Source organism: Aythya ferina, assembly GCF_964211825.1.
Source record: "Aythya ferina genome assembly, chromosome: 5".
Classification (NCBI taxonomy): Eukaryota; Metazoa; Chordata; class Aves; order Anseriformes; family Anatidae; genus Aythya; species Aythya ferina.
In genome coordinates, this window is record NC_140301.1 from 55,222,388 (window position 1) to 55,242,809 (window position 20,422).

At 36.7% G+C, this 20,422-nt stretch overlaps 1 protein-coding gene across 5 annotated transcripts in view; it reads right to left on the reverse strand.

Moving 5' to 3' along the window:
- The window catches only part of PPP1R13B (protein phosphatase 1 regulatory subunit 13B), a 70,791-nt gene that overhangs the window by 22,198 nt on the left and 28,171 nt on the right, over nucleotides 1-20,422 (reverse strand). For all 5 annotated transcript variants that reach the window (XM_084521821.1, XM_084521820.1, XM_084521819.1 and 2 more), the window contains exons 3-4: nucleotides 15,438-15,557; nucleotides 13,859-13,926 (exon numbers count right to left, since the gene is read on the reverse strand). In XM_084521821.1, the coding sequence (XP_084377947.1) occupies nucleotides 13,859-13,926; nucleotides 15,438-15,557 (188 nt within the window). The remainder of the gene's footprint in view (nucleotides 1-13,858; nucleotides 13,927-15,437; nucleotides 15,558-20,422) is intronic.

The following is a 20,422-nucleotide window of genomic DNA, read 5'->3' on the forward strand; positions in this document are numbered from 1 at the left end:
AACAAAGTTTTAAACCTGTAGCTTCACTCGCAGTTTGCTCTTTTTCATCCACATGGCAAAAGCAGCACACTGACCAAGCAGAATTCCTCTTCAACATTAAGTCAGGTATGTTCAGAAAGACTGTTGCTGATTTTATGCCTCCACAACAGGACAGCAGCATTTTTGACAAAGCCTGGAAATTAGTGAATCTTTCTCTTGCAGAGATCTAGTTGAATCCATTTGCTTAGAGCATTTTGTATTAGTTGAGTTGGCTCGTAATAATCTGTATGCAAATACCACCACTGGAAGAAGTCCGTCTCAGTCCTTCTTCAGAACCTCGTGCTACGCAAGGCAAATGGATCAGGGTATGTGCTCAGTTCTTTAATAAGGTTGTTGGTTTCCCTGTTTCTTAAGTTTGTACAGTTAATGACCAGTATGAACGATTTCATACATGAAGTGACTCACCTTTCATAACAAACACGAGCCTATTACATTTAAGGTCTAGACCTCCTCCTCTCTCCTGCAGAGAAAGAAACCTACCTCCCACAGAACTGCCTCCTAAAGGAGGTACCAAAAAAGCCACTACAAATATCTACTCCTCCAGATTCCGCAGATTCATTTGCTACATGGTGATACATCAAAGGAGACAATTTTGCTGAATTGTAAATTTCTTTTCATTGATTCACAGAAGCATTTACACACAGAGATGAACTCCTAAATAAAATCACACTGAACACACACTGAATATTAGGCACTGAGGAATTATTACAGATGTTTCATACAAAAATACTTTACTCTTATATTCCCTAATTTCTTAAAATTCACAAGAATTTCTAAGAGAATTGTGTTTATTTTGTCTAGCATGCCACTTTAAAAGGTCATGATGAGAGAGAATTTGTAATGAACTGCGTTTTCAGCTTCTGCCATTAGCCTCCTACTAGAGGCTGGTATTTTACCATTTGATGATTAATATTTTTGGGACAGGTGAGATGAATGGTACAGCAGTAATTAAATAGTTTGGAAACCAGTTTACGAGCAGCCTCAGAGCAAGTCATACCTTAGATATTTAATTAAGAGAGAGAACCTCCTTTAATAATGAATTCTGTGCATTAGCCTTGTCACTCAAAGTTCATCTTCTTGATCCTCCTTCACTTCTGTCCTCACACTATGCTGCTCTATCGTCACAAACTCCTCAGTCTCTCTTTACTCAGTCCACGTGCTTCTGAGCTATTATGAAATGGTTTACTCACTGACAACCCACAACAGTAAAGGAAAAACTGCATCTGAATTCAATTTAGTTCCTTGACAAGCAGAAGGTATTGTAGTCAAACATTTAAGCCACAAGGGCAGATTCCAATTGGTTCTGTGTTTTTACTCCCATTGGAAAGTTATTTTTGAAGAGGAATCTAATCATGGCAATATTAAAATCAAAAAGCCAGGAGACAGAACTTCAAAATAGATTATTTTTAAGAGATGATAATGAGGATGTGATTTGATTTTATGGATCAGGCAGTAAGGCAGAGAAATAGACAAAGATACTTTGATTTTCTAAGTTTGCATTAAGAAGAACAGAAAGCTACTTTGAAAATAACAAAACATCTACCACACCCACACCTGAGCCTGCTATGATTTCAGAAATACCAGCTTTAAGGGAAAACAACAACTGTCTAAAAGCTTCACAGACCACCTCAATGACTGGCAATATCATGTTTACGCTTGGCAACACCTAACCACTCAAAAAATAGCCAGCGTAAACCGTAATTCAGTCAATTCATTGAAAAAGAAAACCAGAACAGACCAAGAATTTATCAACCACTTCCTGTACAGTGTCTCCTCAGATCTCTTCCTAGGTTTGCAAGAACCACCACGTCATTAACTTCCCTTATCTACTCCTTCCCTCTTCTTCAGATAGGTGTTCACACCCATCACCCACACAATTCAGCTCTGTTCCCAAAGCTCTGCACTAGAAAGTTTAGGTTCAGATACCTCAAGCCTCCTGAAACTAGCCGAGCTCCACCCTCTCCTACGTGTATTCCTGTGCCATGAATCACGTACTTGAACTTTCTCACGTTTTCTAGCCTTTTTCCTATCATCACCTCTACACTTACTCCCTAATTTACTACTTCTTTTAGTACTTAAGTCTATCCTTCTCCTTGTTTTTAACACTTCCCATGGTCAGAGATAATTCTGAGGTTAAATCTCTATTTGCCAATTAGCCAGCATGACCTAGATAAAATGTAATCAAGCAGTGAGCAGGCAGGTGAGACAGTCTGCATCCTAGCTTGGACACCAGGATTGCTGCTTCTGATGCTGGCTGTCAAAAGGGCTGCCCACAAGTCTTCTGCTCATATCCCACTACTTCTTAACCACCAATTACTTCACTGAGAAGCCAATACAGAGCAAATACCAGAGCAGATACTGGAGATAATGCACCACATAATATGGTGCGTTAAAACCCAGCCACAACCTAGCTACACTTTGAGTGCTTTATAGCACAGGGCAGGCTGCCTCTCTAGAATTCTAGCAGAGGTAAGGGACATTGTGGCCGAATGGGATGTTGAGATAAATAAAACAAAATCCCCCACAAAACAAACACAAGCCGTCCCTTAAGAGTTCTCCGCACACACACACACTCCACTCTCTCCCCAAAAGGTCTCTTATGGGAAAAATAATCATACCCCCTACCAGAATAAACATGAAAAAAAATCTTCATCAAGGTTAGGACAACAGCAGCATATCAAAAAGGTGGAAATTTCCCCCATGTGGAGGAAGCAATTTTTTTTTTTTTCCAGCAGTAAGACATGCAGCTTTACCATGTCAAAAAGAAGTCACTATCTACACCAGCATTATAGGGAAGATGGTGAAGGCCAGAAAGGTACCACAAACTGCTCCTGAGAAACCTTGAAACACCTACACACAAATAAAAAACAATGTAAAGGCTCTCTTTTAGGAGCACTTACAGAAAGACTCAGCTCTCTATAATCCGTAGCAGTTTTAGGTAGTTCTCCCTTCCCAGGACAAAACCAAACCTTCCTCAAGACCAAGAATTTACCTTTGTAAGGCAGCCAACCCCATGCAGCTTTGTCACAGACACAGAACTGATCGCTCTGAGATTAAGTGTGAGAGTGCATGAACAAAGATGACCATACTTCCAGCACAAAGCAACTGACAACCGCAAAACAAACAGGGTAGGTTGGCGCGCTCTCCTGCCAGTGAATTCCAGACTGGGATCAAGGCTCCGAGAAGTCTCAGCCTTCCCAAAACCCTGGAGCTCTCCTCTCACATGCCCATCCTTGCATTTTCCTCCTCTGTTCTGCACATACAGGAAAGGCAGAGCTTTGGCTCTCAACAGCTCTGGCTGCTCACCTGCCAACCTACCAGAGTAGGAAAGAAACGAACAGCTTGCTTCGATTGCTCAATCTAGCAAAAGATGTCTTAATTCTGCTGTTCTTGTCAGTTAGCATGGGAGAAGCCCATCAGCCACACGGAACTTTTCTGCCCTAACCTTCATTCAAAACACCATAGCTTAGGGGATGCTCTCACTTGCCCAGTTAAATCTCTCAAGTTGTCTGATCAGAGCAGCCCTCGCACACTGCTGGTACCTGCCCTCAGCAGAACAATAACGATTGGGACAACACATGGAAGGGATGGGAGCTTTTTTTTTTTTGTACTCTACTAATGCTGTATTAAATTTATCTTGGATAAAACGCATGTGGTTTCCTTGTGCTACCTGAGGAGGGAAGGAGAAGAGAATGGAGCCATCTATTGCAGATGACCAACTCTGATGCACTTACATTTCTGAAAATACTGACCCGCGGTCCAAAAAGGCTGCACATCTCCAAAGCTAAGAATGCTAATGGATTTTGAGCACAGTTTTCATACAACCAGATTTTAGTGCAAAGTACAAAAGCAACTTAATCTCATGTGAAAGATCACGCATAACACTATAAAGGGATGAAAGAAAATATGTTTCTATTTAAACTAAAATAGATTTTTTGCTGATCTCGACATGGATGACATTATTTCCAGTTTAACGGCTTTATCCACAGCTCTGCCTGGCATTTTTTTTAATTGGGTCAGAAATATGCCGATAGCAGAAATCCATTTTAAAGAATCCAATGACAATAGCATGTGCCTTTCTTTTTTTTTCTCTCTTTTTTTTTTTTTTTTTTTTTTTTAAGCTTAATGGAAATGAACAAGCTAATTAAACCCAGAAAAGGCACCCAGAATATTGGGAATTACAGAAAAATACAACTAGTGTGTGCTATCTCCTGATAATCAAATAAATTTGAAATTAACATCACACATGTAATCTGGTTACTTAATTCATAAATTTGTAATAAAAGCAGTATTTTATTTGCACAAATGAACAAACTAAGAGTTCCTTAGAACTGATAAACTTACTTCAGGTACATTACAATTTGCTGAGAAGTCTCACTTTATCTATATTTGATAAAACCCCAACATCTTTCCTTAAAGTACAATACTTTGTTAATTCCTCCAACTTGCTAATACAAATAGGTAATTTGACATAATAAAGATTTAAAGTCTATTCAGCATAAGCCACAGACTCTAGATTTCCCTTGTTTACTACTGTTTACACATATTTCTTTCTAAGAAATCTCCCAAGTGAGACTGTCCTCTATTCCGGACAGAGCAGCTAAGGAAAGGCAGAACATAATTACACAAAACAAAAATTAAAAGAACGTTAAAATAGATTTTCAAAGTTACAATTGGATTTAAGCACATATTGAAAACCTGCTCCATATAAGTACCCAATAGCTGATTTGAAGCAAACCTTGTACTTCTCTAACAAAATAAAAATTGAAATAAAAATTCTATTTTAAAAGAAATTCTATTTTAAAAGAAAATGAAAAATAAAAATTCTATTTTAAAAGAAATTTTGCATTCATTTAGGAGTACCAGATCAGTCGTGCACACAACTTCAGACCTGTTTACAATACCAATACTTTTACTCAGAGTAATTATAACTAGTGAGTCACATTTCAATCCACATTGAAAATACATTACTTGAGTTTCTTTAAAAATAGTCTTGGAACTGTATGTTTGTGAGTCTTTCGGAAAAAAATATCTTTTTAAAGAAAAACACATTATTTTAATAGGCTACCTCATTATGGTTAAGATGTATTTATACGTCAGAATAACACGTTTAGGAACAAATAGATGTTTATTCCTCCCTTAAGTAATGGTTTCACTGCGAAGTTGTTCTGTGGTGCTGTAATATTGTTTATATGAGAACAACAGAATAGGACATTTCCAAAACAACCAAAGTACTGAAAATAAATATCCTGTTTAGCATAGTGTTGCACATGCCACAAAACTAAAGTTGCTAAAAACAAAAGTTGACCACGACACTTCGAAGTAACTAACTTTTCGTAAGGTCTTAAAAATTATAGCAAAATCATCAGCCAAAATCTTGATTGACTCAATTTCATTTACAAAAAAACAAAGCAGTCTATGTTCTGGCCATGTGATAACAAAGCCCACAATCACTTAAAGAAGTTCGAAAGCAATACAGTATTTAAATAACATCCACTAAAGTGTAAAACTTTGGAAAAGTAATGAATTACCTGTTTGCTATTTTCCCACGTAATTGTAAGAGAGCACATCTTTATTTTGCAGCACTGCCCATCAGCTGTAAACACTTGTGTTGCTTCAGCATGTTCCAGCTCCATCTTTCTGTTATTTTCTGTCTACACTTAATTGCTTAACCGTTTGCTGTGAGCAAACCAAGCCAACGACTACACGCATCTTATGCATTCTTGTATGGCTTTTTGCCTCAGTGTAATCAATAGGAGGTAGGATATTTATAAATATTATTCCATATGAAATAAATGTTTCCCCAATCATTTATCAATATGAAAAACTGTCTCTCTGCATTCATCAACAATCAGCTAACGGAAAAGGCTAGTGGATTTTGCCAGCAGTGAAAGACCTAATCACTGCAAGATCAAGCCAGCTGTCAACTGTGATCAGCTTGATTCACTGCACTTCTCATATTCAATGGAAAATGTCGAGCAATACACATTTCATTCGCAGTTACCAGGTTAAACTGCAAATATGACAACACAGAAAATTTAGTTTTAAAAGGGCAACAAATTATTTGCTCCGTTTTTATTCTTGTAGTATTACAAACCCTGAAGAAAAAAAAGAATACCAAAAAGATCAGGCAAATCATTACTTCTTGTATTTAATTTAATTGTTTAAAGTGACAGGAAACTCAAATTTTGAAAGTTCACTTGAAATTTAACAAAGGCAGTTTATTTAACTAAGACTGCCTAAGATAAAAACGCAAACAGTACAGTCAAAATAGAAAAGGTTGTTCCCAGAAGACTATCAATCGGTGTTTACTATAATGCTCTTCACTACCTAGTTTTGTCTTTTTCCTAAATCCTGCATGCAAAAAGATAAATATTTGAGCCAGCAATGAAGCTAAAACACGTGTAATAGCATACACCAAGAAGTTTCATGTCAGAGAAGATTGCAGCAGGTCAAAACCTAGAATTCAGGATTTTTAAATGCTGAATATGAAAGAAAATACTAAAATCCACTACCAGTTTCTTATGTCTATAAAAATGATAATAGCATGCAAGACAAAAACATAGAAAGCTGTAATTTACCTTATAAAACCCATGAATTGCATGCAAGTTCACTCTCCCCATTCTTTCAAGAAAAGAATTCAACATGATTCAGTGCACTTACACAAGAGATCCAGCCAAATGGGTCTCCATAAGGACACTGAACAACTGTATGTCAAAGCACAATAAAGTGAATATTCCAGCTACATCAAGAGGCTTATTTTTAGCAAGCATGAAAAGGTATGAGCTATAGAATAAGATCATCCAGTAAGAATAAGGGAAGAAAAACAAGTTCAACTCCCCTGCTCCTAAATTAGCCACGGGGACTTTCATTTTCTGTACTTTTATGTGAGGAAGACTGCAGGGGAAACAAACCTAAGTACAATTAGATCAGGAGGCAGTTGTGGAGAAAGAGAAAAGGAAAGGTTCTCTTGCCTGGGAAAAACCTAGGGGCGGGAAGTAGGTACGCTAGGTGTCCGAAGGCCAGATGGACAGGAAACTAAATGAACAAGTGAGGGTGCGTCAAAGAAAGGAGGCCAGCACTACATGCGTGTGCACGCACACACGCACAAAAGCAAACGCCACCACACACACATGCTGAGGAAGCACTAGTCTGCAGACAACGGGGCTGCATAAAAGAGATGACTGAAGATGACCTGAAAAGGGGCAGATGGCTTTGCAAGTACCAGAAGAGTCTCCTGCTCAGAACTGAAAGATGCTCAGACACAGAGGGACAATCTGAACTCTCAAGCTTGAACATTTAAAGCTCTTAGAGCTCTGCACTGACACAGTGAATTTCATAATCTGTCTCCTGTAAGGAGCTACTGAAGTAAGGGAAAGGGCAAGTCCCATCTTCATTGCAATAAATTTGTATCAAAATATTTGGTTTAACTTAAAATTATACTAATGCAACTCCAGAAGGATACAAGCATGGCAAAGGGCATTAAAATTTACAGCAGCAGTGTAAGGACTGGGAAAGCAACACCTTATGAGAAGTAACAAGTGAGCTCTTCAGGTAACATTACGCACATTAGGTCATAAAATAAATGTTATGTGTCAGCTCACACACGCCTATATTCTCAACTATTCCACCTTTATATAAAAGCAAGTTTGGATCTCAATGCGCAGTGACAATTGGAGGCAATTCTCCACAAGCTTTGTTTAGTTCAAAATTTGGAGAAAAGTATGAATCTATTAGGCCAAGTTCACTGGATGAGAAATAGATAAAGATATACCGTACTTTCAGGTTCAGCAAACCGGACAGGACTTTTCACCATTCCTCTTCCATAGACATCCACAACTAAGTGTTGCTGTAAAACTAAAGAGCCATGCCTGAGAGAAAACAAAGTCACATCGGCAGAAGTGGGAACTAAAGGTGTAAATTGAGTAAATGGTGCAGTTTAGGTCTTTCCTCCCCTGCAAAATATGGGAAGCCACCTGTTGGCTTCCACAGAGTAGCACATCGTTGTTCCCTGTAACCTGCTGCACAGAACTATCTTTTGGTGCCCAGAAGAACAAAAGAACTACTAAACACAAGGAACACTACAAAACCCCAATACTCAGGGAATGGCGAACGGACAGCGAGAGCTGAATGGAATTTAAATGAATGAGAAGGCAGCAGACAAACAAGGTTAAAATATATCCATACGCACACCAGAAGTGAGTAAAAAGTGCAAGTCTCTCTCACATCCATAGCCATTTAAGTAGATGCTTGGTATCTCTGTCTATAGAGATGAAAAATTATGTAAATACATAGAGAAGACATGTAGGGAAACAGTCCCTTCATATGTTCCAAGAGGGTTTCCTGTTCCCAGTAAGAGAAATTATCTTTAGATTCTTCAAAGCAAATGAAGTTAGATATTAAGAACTAATATTAGTCATAAATTTATGCCATCTTAATTAAAATTATAACACAAAAATGGTCACATAGTAAATAAAACGTGGCGATTATTTTCATAGCGTGTCAGTATCTAGTATTTCAGTTTATACTGGATGAAGTTACATTTGAGAAACTACAGGACCCATCAAAACACTGCTCGTGACATTTCAAATCCCAGAATGATGTGATTTTGCCTAAAAAGCTTACAAAAAGCCTCAGAGTAAAGTACCAGGTCAGGAGCATCTGAATTCCCTACAGTTTCACGTAAATTCTTCCAATGAGATCACACAGTTACTAAACTTGTACAGATGTTTCCAGACAAACTACCCTTTACCAAGGTGTGAAGAGACTGGGACTTTTTTTTTTTTTTTTGCAACAAAATTAGCTTTAGACTGCCTTCCCCCCCTCCCTCTCCCAATTTAATTCCCCCTCCCTCCCCTGAGGTTTCTTAGTTGGGTTAGCTTTTCTATTGATTTATTATTATTCTTTTTTTTTTTTTTTTTTTTTTTTTTTTTTGAAAGAGCAAGATATAGCAAGCTTTTAGGAAAATGCTTCAGAGATCAGATTAATCTTTTTTTTTTTTTTTTGGTCAAATCTGCTAAGTTGACCCCCAGCTCTTAGTAGATGTCTGAACTGAAGGTACAGGTAAGGCTCCCCTATCTGACAAGAATTTTAGGAATGAATAGTGTGTCATCTTTTAATGAGTTTTTTTGTTTAGACTATGCTATGAGACCCCTAAAAGGATCTAGATTTCCACGACTGACACTGTCATTTGCTCATTTGGAACAAATGCCATTAAAACTTGCCTTATGTGAATGGCAGCCTCTTCCAAATACATCATTAAATATTATGAACGGAAGTACTTAATACTTACAGGCTATTATCAAATTGTATTTGTAGCTCAGATCTGAAGAGCAATTTCTATTTCCGACTAAGCTCTTTATCCCTCAACATTTCAAATGAGAAACTTTAAGCAATTATACATAATATATTTCCCTTCTCTTTCAGTTTTCTCTTGAGTTTACTACTAAAAAAGTTAACTTGTTTGTGTGTGTGTGTGTGTGTGTGTGTGTGTCCCAATTAGATTTTGGCAAATCTTTGCCTGACAGGCTGTGGAAAGCTGTACAACTAACCTTGTAAAAATGGTTCAGCCATTTTTTAAGCTTATCAGAAGATTGTTAGAACACGTTTAAAAAAAATTGTGTAACTGGATATAAGATGTTTAATGCCTTTTTATGGGGTTGCAGTTGTATTGTTCGTATCATGAAAATTAATAAACAACAAAAAATTCCACTTATGAATTTTGGTACCAGCTATATATCTATCTAAATTCTAAGCCTAGAGTTTGACAAACCTTACCACATGAACTCAAAAGCAGTGTATATTCTTTACTACTACTTTTAATGCAGAGACACTGATTGCATTGGATGGTTCTGCCAATAAGAGCGTAACTGCTCCCAAGTTAAATCAGTACTATTAAAAGCGCTTTGTGTGTACATAAACATTGAAGATTTTACCTACCTGTTAATGGAAATTCCACGAGCATGAAATTATAAGGTTCTCCTGATACTAAAACAATTGGGCTATGTGTTGCAAACCTGCTGCAAAAAGCCTGACTGGAGCCACTTGAACAGTAACGTTCACTTCTGTTATCTAACAGCAAAAAAGAAGTTAATTCTCAGCTATCTGTGTTGGTCATAGTTTCAAGACTAAGAAAATTTAAAGGACTGATTGTCCAGTTAGGGGTTTTGTTTTACACTAAAGCCAAAAATTTCTTGGGGAGCAATAAAATCAGGTTCCTCCTTGCATTTCTTGTCAAAGGCTTTCGTCAGTATCAAGGTAAAAGCATATAGATACCAGTTTCCCTGAAGGGAGGTGGGGGAGTGGGGCAATTTTAGTATTAGAAAAAACAAAATGAATTAAAGAAAGAATGGTACATAAGAGTACAAACTGATAGTTTATTCTCCCTAAGTAAATGAAGAAGTTTAAGAAGTAGAAAAATAATATAAATTATGCATTTCCTGCAAATGAGTTATCTGTCATCACGTACAGACTGTTTTCATCACACTAATAGAGTTCTATTCTGTCTCATACACTTCTCTTCTGTTGTGTCCCTGCACTCCATTTTTTTTCTCCTGACTTGCATTTGCTTTCTCGTTTTCTCATTTCCAACGAATTTCTCAATCATTAGATTACCTTTTCATCTGGAAAACTGTCATCACCAGGTCAGTCCTGTTTCCAGAACTTCCTTTATATAAGACTATGATCCATTTTTCCTACTGATGACTGATAGGGTGGCTCCCAGTCCCTCTCCTGTGTACCACTGACCTCCAGTGGATAGAACCGTATTTGCTCTTTCTCACTGTGTTCAGACCACTGTCATTTCTATGGAATGAAGTTTGGATCATGCTAGGACATCTATAAGAAAACAAAACCCAGCATTCTACAGCCACTGTTTCATGGCCACTGATAAAAGGCAAGAAATGACTAAATGGTAGAAGGAAGTTTGCAGCATCAGTATAATGAGGATCACAGTAACTAAAAAATAAATTTCAATCAACCCTGCTCAAAGATGCTCAGGACCAAATTAGGTTAAATTCTGAACCTCCACTAGGATGAAATTCCACAGACTCCAGGTAATCTGTTCCAAAGCCTGACTACTGTCATTGAGAAAAGACTTTCCCTGATATTTAATTAGAATTTCCCTTGTTACAAATTGTGTCCAAATCAAACTGGCTCAGCTACACATGCAAAAGAATGGAAGAGGCAGCTGTTCTCAGAGAAGTGAATCCCTCGAGACACCAACCAATCTCCCCAGCAAAGGAAAATGTGTAGTTATGTAAGTCTTATCTCCACATAAGTATACCTTCAGGATAGTGGTGGAAAGAGATCAGGCCCTGATTACAGCGTAATTCCACTTCCAAGAGGAAAATTGTAAACAAGAGCAAACCCACCGAGAGGTCATTTCAGGAATAAGAGAACCACTCACATAATTTTTCCTTAGACTTTGTTATGGAGATGCAAAGCTCTCAGATGAGCACTTACAGATAAGTATTCTCTTCACAACAAAGCACATTTCATGGTCTGAAGACACATAGCCTATTCCATTTTTAACATTCAATCTTCATTTAGAAGATTATCTGATAAAATTCATATATTTATGTAATCTTCTGATGTTAAGTTCACCGTTATTTAAATAATTGCTGATCATGCACACAGGAGTTTCACAGAACAGAAAAGAACATTGCATATGACAAAATATCAATTCATGAAGTTATCCAAGTTGAATTCCAGACAGATCATAATTTTTTCCCAAGACTACTGATTCAAACATGAAAGCAAACATGTATCTAAAAGTTCTCTATGCATGTCACACTTCCAACTCAGCCCCAATATTAAATACAAATCAATCATTTCATCATAAAAACAACATACGTAGTAAAAAGATACCTTAATGCCGAATATTTGGTAAGATTTGAGCCCTCTTCAATGTTTCATTGGTTTGTATTGATTTTAGGGCTAGTCTAACATTCAGCATGCCAGTAACAATGAATAAGCCTAATGCATTACGTAAGTGTAAGCTGATTAAATCCTTGATCCCAAAGCCACCTCTTTACCCCCCCTCCCCCTCCCAGTTTTTAAATGGGAAAAACTTGGTACAGTTTAAAACTCGGTACAGTTGAAAAATCTGAATTTTATAACTTTTAGAACCTGATTTGTACCATTTATGGCATAAAACCCATGAAAACTTATAATAATAAAATCTCTTCGTCCTTCTCATCTTTAAGTAATTTCATGAACTTACTAAAAGTGTATTTTAAAAATGATCAGTTCCCTAATAATTCTTAATTTTGTGGCCAAACTTTTATATAAAATATGAATGGCACACAAGTAGCAGTGTTTATCAAGTTACCAGGTCTGAGCTTTACCCATAAAATTAATAGCAAATCAAACTAAACACAAAGTTCAGTGCTGCCAAGAAGTACAATTAGAAGGCACATGCTAGTTCTGATTTCCAGAAACTGTCGTCTCAAATGAAGTATGTGAGCTATGAGGAATGGACCTCGGAAGGTCATTAAAGAGTTATGCTCCCTTAGCATACTAGAGTACTATGATCTCACTACATTGTCAATATGACAATGGAAGCAGGATAAACAGATCCACGTAGATGATGTTATCAGCTAGTGTTCTCTACAGAAAAGAAATATAGAAAGCAATACATGATTAACTGTTTTGAATAGGGAAAAAAGATTCCTTCCACTAGCCCCACATGCCATATATAAAACCAACTGCTAAAAGCTGAAAAGTAACTAAGCAGTTGAATGGAAAAAAAGACAAACTATAATTTCGCTGCTGCATGTTTAAACATACGTATGAGATTTTAGATGCCAGTTGTTAAGTGACTCTGTCCTTGTATATTGCCTAACCTGCACAATTGTTTTTAACATTTTAGTTGATATTTTAAGACATCTCAACTTGAAAAATCTGATTAGTTTTGTCTTTAAACTTCTCTGAAGTGTTACTTTACCCAGACAAAAGAGCTCTAAGGCACGTTTAGAAATCACCAGTGTTCCAACAGACAATACAACTATGAATTAGTGAGCTCTTCTTGGAATTCAAAAATGTTAAAGAATAATCAACTATATCTAAAGTGCCTCAGAAGAAGCAGCAAAATGGTCCTGAGTGAATGAGAACAAATTATGGTCTGTTGAGTCTTTATTAGAATTGAGGATGAGAAGGGAGAGAAGAAAGTAAAGGGAATTCCAACTCTGGAACAGGTTTTTAAGCCATGGCAATTTTGAAACAGACAACCTGTATTTTACTTGTAAAAGAGATGATGTTCAAACCATAATTCACTGAATGCCACCAAGCAGGTACTCTATGCTATGCAATATGTTTTTTAAATCAGCAACTTTGTAAAATGATTTTTTTTTAAAAGCATAGAAATGAACCTAGTATGCAAACCAGTATAAAGAGATGACTCTGAAGGGTATGTACCTCTTCTATCAGTGTTTGAAAACATTCCAATCCATAGATATATTTTCATGTTTTACCTTACGAGTCTAAATCAGTGTTAGTGAGAAAAAATAATCAAGAAAAGATGCCTGGACAGGCAATACTCATATGCAAGAGTAATATAGCTGCTTTTTTCCTCACACAGGATGAATAAGAGAGAGGAAAGCAGGTGAGAAAATGCAGTAATTAATGAGGCTGATGGCTTCTCACTTCACAGAAGTGAGTTTCTTTCTAGGCAGAAAATTTACAGAAAATGTTCATGAAAATCACAACAGAACAGGCATTAAACATTTTCCACTGGTTCCAACAAGAGATTTTGCAAACCAAAAAATTTTAAAACTTAAATATTTGAGTTCATTAAAAACCTGTATGATTTATTACTTACCCCATTCTCTGTACGTTTTTCCACAGGTATGTTTATTCCATTTCTTTGGTTCTGGGCTTGTCGTCCACCTAAAAGTGAAGCATCATTTGCAGTGCAAAGTTCAGTTTTCAACACAACTGGTTCACAGTCTTTAATCCATACTTTTCATGATTTATTTTTTACATAACATTTTACCTATGAATTTTCATTCTGCTAGTTTTGACTCTCTCATTAGGTTATTCTCTGTACACAGTGGAGTCAGCAGAAATATGACATAACTTCACAGACTTCCTCTGTTAAAGGTACAGACATGTAGGCCTAATTTTCTGACTTGTGTTTTGGCAATGATATTATGAAAGGGAATGTACTGAGAATGACTACTGAAGTTTCACACTTCTATGTCAAGAAGCAGCTCCACAGAAAGTACTATACATTAATATATAAGAGGAAACTTCTGCAATGCCTTGTAAACAACTTCATTCTACAAATTGATCCACAGGTCAATAATGAATTAATAGGCCTTGCATGCTTCAGAAGGCACATTTTCTTTGTACATTCAAATGTGGCTTCATGTGTATCTTAAATTTCTTAACATACTTTAAATTAGAATTGCCCAAAGGATGACTAAGTATTTTACAAAGTATCTAATTAACATATATGTAAATCCTCATATATTAATGGACTTGCTACTTCTGGCACTCAAAGCAACCATCAGCCACTTACAGATATGAAAAGAAACCCCAGCTCAAAGCAATAAGGACTTAGCCAAAACTTGAAATTCGGTTGTCATAAGTAGTCAGGTTAGTTGAATGAGTAAGGATTGTCTGAGCATGCAAATATACAACTTACTCTGAGTTTCCTTTCCTCTCTCTCAGGCAGTCTGAGAGCCATAAAGTATAATGCACAGTCTCAAAAATCTTCTCATAAATTAAGTAGTCTATACTACTTAAATCAGAAACTTGAAATACTTTAATTTTTATCCCAGTCTTTAAAGAAAGCCCCTAATGTAATATGGATTTTATAATTTATGGATATGGTATGGATAATGTAATTTTATATAGACTTTTTCTGCAAATACCGACAGTCCAGGGATTTTTCAAGGTGTGAATTATTACTACCAATAAATATATCTACAGAAAGTACAGAGAAAGTAAAGCTTGTAAGACCTCTGTCAACGATGTCTGTAAAAGAGATTTGTTTCTAAAGGATGCAAATTAGTTTACTGAATCTTTTTTGTGGGTGCAACTGAAAGAGCAGGAAGTCAGGAAGCACAATCCCACCCTCTCAAAAACATTGTGACTTTCTCTCAAAAGCAAAAATACATTAAGTGTCTCATATAACAAACATTTTTGGAACAGTACTAAGCGGAATAGAAACCAATCTTACTACAAAAGCATTACTCAGATTGATAGAAATTATTCTAGACAAGGGAATTTGAGAACATCAATCAACATGACACTGAACAATGTTCAAAAAGACTTTAGTGTAAGGAAGTTGGATTGCCTATACCTACTGTTTACTCAAGCAATTGATAATTGAAATCACTTCAGAAAACATTTTAGATATTTAGGTAACAGCATTAGAAGGTAAGTGTACTTACTCTGTTCATTACTTTCAGCTGGCGACTCCTCATGACGAAGAAAAAATTTCACCTCTTCCCTCCGGGGACCCCATTTCTGCAGGTGGTCATACATCATATGATCAAAGGGTATGGGACGTTCTAAAACAGTAGAAAATAAACAAATCTATCACAATTATTTTAAGTTAGGCAAAATTTTATAGAACATTAAAAATACAAATGTCTTTTTTTGTAGTAATTCAGTCCATCCAATGTGTTTTCACTTATGCAAAGTCAAAGAAGCAAGCATACACCAACAGAAAGTAGTTGCACTGTGTTAAAAGCTTGCTTGTTACTGTAACACAGGTCACTGCTTAACAGCAATACATAACCAGTCTGCAGAGCCATACAAAAACTAACAGTGTCTACAAACTCTGGTTTAGCTATGTCAGGAATTCTTCAACACAACCTTTTTCACAGTGCTGATCTTTGCACCTTTGCTCCCCATCAGCAGATGGATATTTTGCTCTATTATGCAGATGATACATTCTGTTTGAACCTCAGGGCTTCCACACAGACAGACAAAAAAACACGTCATTGTATTGACATTTCACCTATTACGAACTTGGGTGGGTACTTCCACTCCAATACACTAGACTGGATGTTAATTTCTAGTACATGTGAAATTATTGGCAAATCTTTGAAGAGATAAAGGCTGTTCTACGCAACAGTAATCTTTGTTTTCCCCAGAAGCGTAGAACATTCTCATAGTACAGTTATTTCTTCAAAATCAAATCTACTATTACTAGAATGCTATGCACTATGTATACAGTATCTCAAAATGAGTAAGTATTTCAAAAGAAAAATTCTCACTGTTTCTATAATTATTGTTTAACTTATTTTGAAGTATTTTGATTTAAGGTAAGAAAAAGCTTAAGAGCTTCCTAATACTAAGCACAGTATTAAGAGATCTCTCCTGATCAGAATACAACAAACGAAACAGTGACATTAGAAGAGATCTAAATCAGTTGTCCTACGTACACTTCATACAAGCCACCATTACTACAGAAAAACAGGCTTGGATGGAAACCAGAAGGTGGAGTTTGTGTTCTTTAATGTTAAAAGGAAAATCCTTTATGTCCCCAAAAGTCAGACCACGCTATCTCCTACCAAGCAGAACACTGCCAACAATGTTAGACATTTCTAATTTAACCCATTTGATGCAAGATGACAGAAATGATACAAAGATATATGACATACCTTCAAGAAAGCTTGGAAGGAAGGATTACAGGAAAAAACAGAAGACAAAACACATTACAAGCTACCTTTTTTTTTATATATATATATAATGAACTGTGTAAATGTATACACATGTTGACACTACTGGGATACTTCATTGAAATATTTTGAAGACGATGCATTTAGATCACTTGATTCAAAATGTATTTATTATTGCAGTCATCTTGTGAAAAATCTGTCTTGTCAAACACCCTGATCTCATCAATGCCTTGCTAAGATCTCCCCAACATACAAATGAGCACACCCTAAGGCACTGTATTTTAAACCATTTAAGAAAAGAAAAAGCCAAGATCGTGTCCCATTCTACATTAGTCATTTCCTTCAAATCAAGCAGAATTCCAAGAAAACTATGCCTTCCAGGGAAAGGAGTTTTCAGCTAGAACTAAAGGAAGTGTTTTACATTGAAGATACAGAAAAACCATAATCCAATACAATGGATTTTATGACAAGATCAGACAAATTCACATACTAGAAGGTACACCTAGAAGATAACACTATAATTATATTGTTATTGGATAATATCTGGTATGTAATAGGTATATTTCTTTTCTATACACAGTAGCAAGCTTTTAGAAAAATTCAGTTATTCAGTTTCATTCAATTCTACAGTTATTTCAAAAGTATCAAGTACAGCTCTACAAATGCTACTGTTTGCACTTGCATTTTATCAAATACTACTCTCCATGAAGAACATTTGGTTTTGGAGAACATTTGTTAAGCTTGGATTGTTAGATAATCTTTCTTCCCCCCTTCTTTTTGAGGGGGAAGTGGTGTGTATGTTTTTTGTTTGTTTGTTTTAATCTGAAAACTGCAAAACTGATTAAAAATACTCTGCAGAGGAAAACACCTCCAGGGCACCTCCTCAAAAAAAAAAAAAATCTCCACATGCTTTTTCCTTATTCTATTTCCAGTCTTTTTACACTGTAAATAGCCAAGGATACAGATAAAATGATACTGATTATAGTAGGCATCAAAACATAAGTCATCTCTGTGGATTGATCACCTGTCCACATGGGCCTGTTTTCTCTTTCCAGTAGCAGCAAGCAGCATATGCTTGTGGAAGCAGCATACGAAACAGAATAAGCAGAAATTGATCCTTTCCCTTATCTACCCTTCTAGCTTCCAAGTCAGGCTTTGAGAGACTTCCTAAGATCAAGCAAAATCCCATGTCATCAGCCACATGTTCGATATCCAGGGGGTTCTGTCCTCTACAGGTGCCCAGAGGACCGCCCCAAAATTAGCCCGTGTCTGAGAGTGGTGTCCAAATGCTTCAACTCTGTCAGGCTCGGTGCTGGGACCACCACCCTGAGGAGCCTGTCCCTGTGCCTGACCACCCTCTGGGTGCAGAACCTGTCCCTAACCCCCAGCCTGACCCTCCCCTGTCCCAGCTCCATGCCGTCCCCTCGGGTCCTGTCGCTGTCCCCAGAGAGCAGAGCTCAGCGCCTGCCCCTCCGCTCCCCTCGTGAGGGAGCTGCAGGCCGCCATGAGGCCTCCCCTCAGCCTGCTCTGCTCGGGGCTGAACAACCAAGGGGCCTCAGCTGCTCCTCGTACATCCTCCCTTCCTCAGGCATCTTCCCCTCCAAGCCTCCACTGTCTTCATAGCCCTCCTTTGGGCACTCCCTAGTAGCTTTTTTTTTTTTTTCCTTTATTTATCCTTAGCTATTCACGTTGTAAAGAGAGCTTCAAGCATTCCAGTATTTCTGGATAGGTCTTTGAAGAAGGAGAAAACAGTTCTAATGGAATGGAAAAATAGGGAAGCAAAAGAGAAGCCAAACAAAAAGAGCAGGCAGAAGAATGCAACAGTGACCCATATAATCCCATTATCCAACACGTGCAAGATCAAGTTTAGAAAACAGGCAGAGGATATTTTGAAAAACACTCAGTAAATATACAATGAAATATCTAAAGTTATTTGCAGAGACAAGCTATTCAATTTCGGAATTACCCAATAAAACACCTTTCTGAAGGTTAAAAGAAACGTACTATTCTTCTTTATTACAGTCTTGATAATTGTCAATATGTTACTACTACATTTACTGCTAATGCTTCTGAAGATTTTTCAAAATTCATAATCCAAACAAATAAAAAAAATACCCTTGTGTAGCCCTGTTATTCATTTACTATTTAGTGTGCATGCTGGATCCATTTTTTTTCCTTAAAGAATTTTACAGGACTCCAAGTACAGCGATTAACACAACACAGCCACAGTTAGCTCCAACTGCTTTCAGTGGGGAAGGGTCATTTAAAACAGAAGCAAATTTTATTCATCAGCCAACTCCTTGCCTAACAAAAAAGGAAACAGACAAAAACAAAAAACAGAACACCATATTTAAAAACACAGAAGCTTTTATTTTCCTTTTCTTGTCCCTCACTCATGTGGGCTCCAAGAAACATTGTAAACAGTGTCTGTGCATACAAGGTTAAGGTCAGGAACTTAATAAAACTTAGTTCTTGAAAAGGAATTTTAAAAACATGATTTTCAGGTTTTTCAGCTCCTCGTGCGAGGTAACATTTCAAGTGCTTTCAAGCACATCCACTAAAATTGCAGCAAGAATCTTCTAAAGACCACAAATGGTAAAATACCTAAAAAATACCTAGTTCATGGACTTCAGGACACAGAAGATCTTAAGCTTCAGGAATTTTTCCTAAATAAAAAGATTGTCAACTAAATATAGTAAGTAATGATGCTTGATAATGAGTACCAAGAAACTGGATGTCTGAACAGGGTTGGGCTAATTCTGGCACGGTGAGGAGTGGCCGCAGCACGGCTGCTGGTTAAGCAGGTCTCCCTTTACTAGTAAGGCCCTGATCCCAGGAGCTTTAGGAGCTTTTCAAAATAAAAGATCCTGTTTACATCATAGACTTGAAGAATGAAGGCTAATAATTTTCCAGACATGACCATGGAGAGAAATGGGAAAGATTTTTTTTTTTTTTTTTTTTTATTTCTTTTGCAATACTTCCACCAAAACAATTTGGAATATGAAGCCCTAAATTAGAGAGCAAGCTGCAGCAGTACTGAAACAGAAGAAAAATGACTTTGTAATCATTTGGCACAACTTAGGCACGTGAAAGAGACTCGGAAAATAAAGAGGAAGAGGAAAGGAACATTAACATTTGACACAAGAAACAAAGAGTTGAAGTCCCTATTCCTTCCTTCAGTTTAAAGCCTATAAACCTCAAAAAATTGCAGGTAGAAAACTTGATCTAACGTTTACTGCAAGTTAGGGTAGCACTAAGGAGCATTTTCTGGAAATACTTGCTCTTTAAGAATAAAAAAAACGCTTCAGTTAAATGTTTTCTAGTTGTTACAGCTTTAAACATAATTGTCAGTAATTGCACAAATAGAAGAAAAGAAAGAAGGTGAAATAGGAGAATATATATGGAGGAGTAATTAATAGGATTGATCCCTATGATTTAACAATAATTTTAAAAAAATTATTTCTATGAAAAGTGAAAAAATGTCATCTATGTATAAATTCAAAATTACTTGCAAAAACTATTCAATTTTTAGTTAGACAAAAATTCTGAAAGATTAACTTGAGCAATGAGCTAGACACCTTTTCTTTGAAGCAAAAGTTTTGAGGTTGGGTGAGTTCTAGCTATCCTGAAAGACCAAAACACAGGTACTGCATCGGTGTTTTAATAGAGAATTGCAGAAATCGTTCTGTTGAAACTATATATCTTATATTTAAAACAGAGTAATTTTTAGGCTTCATAATTTGTTCTTA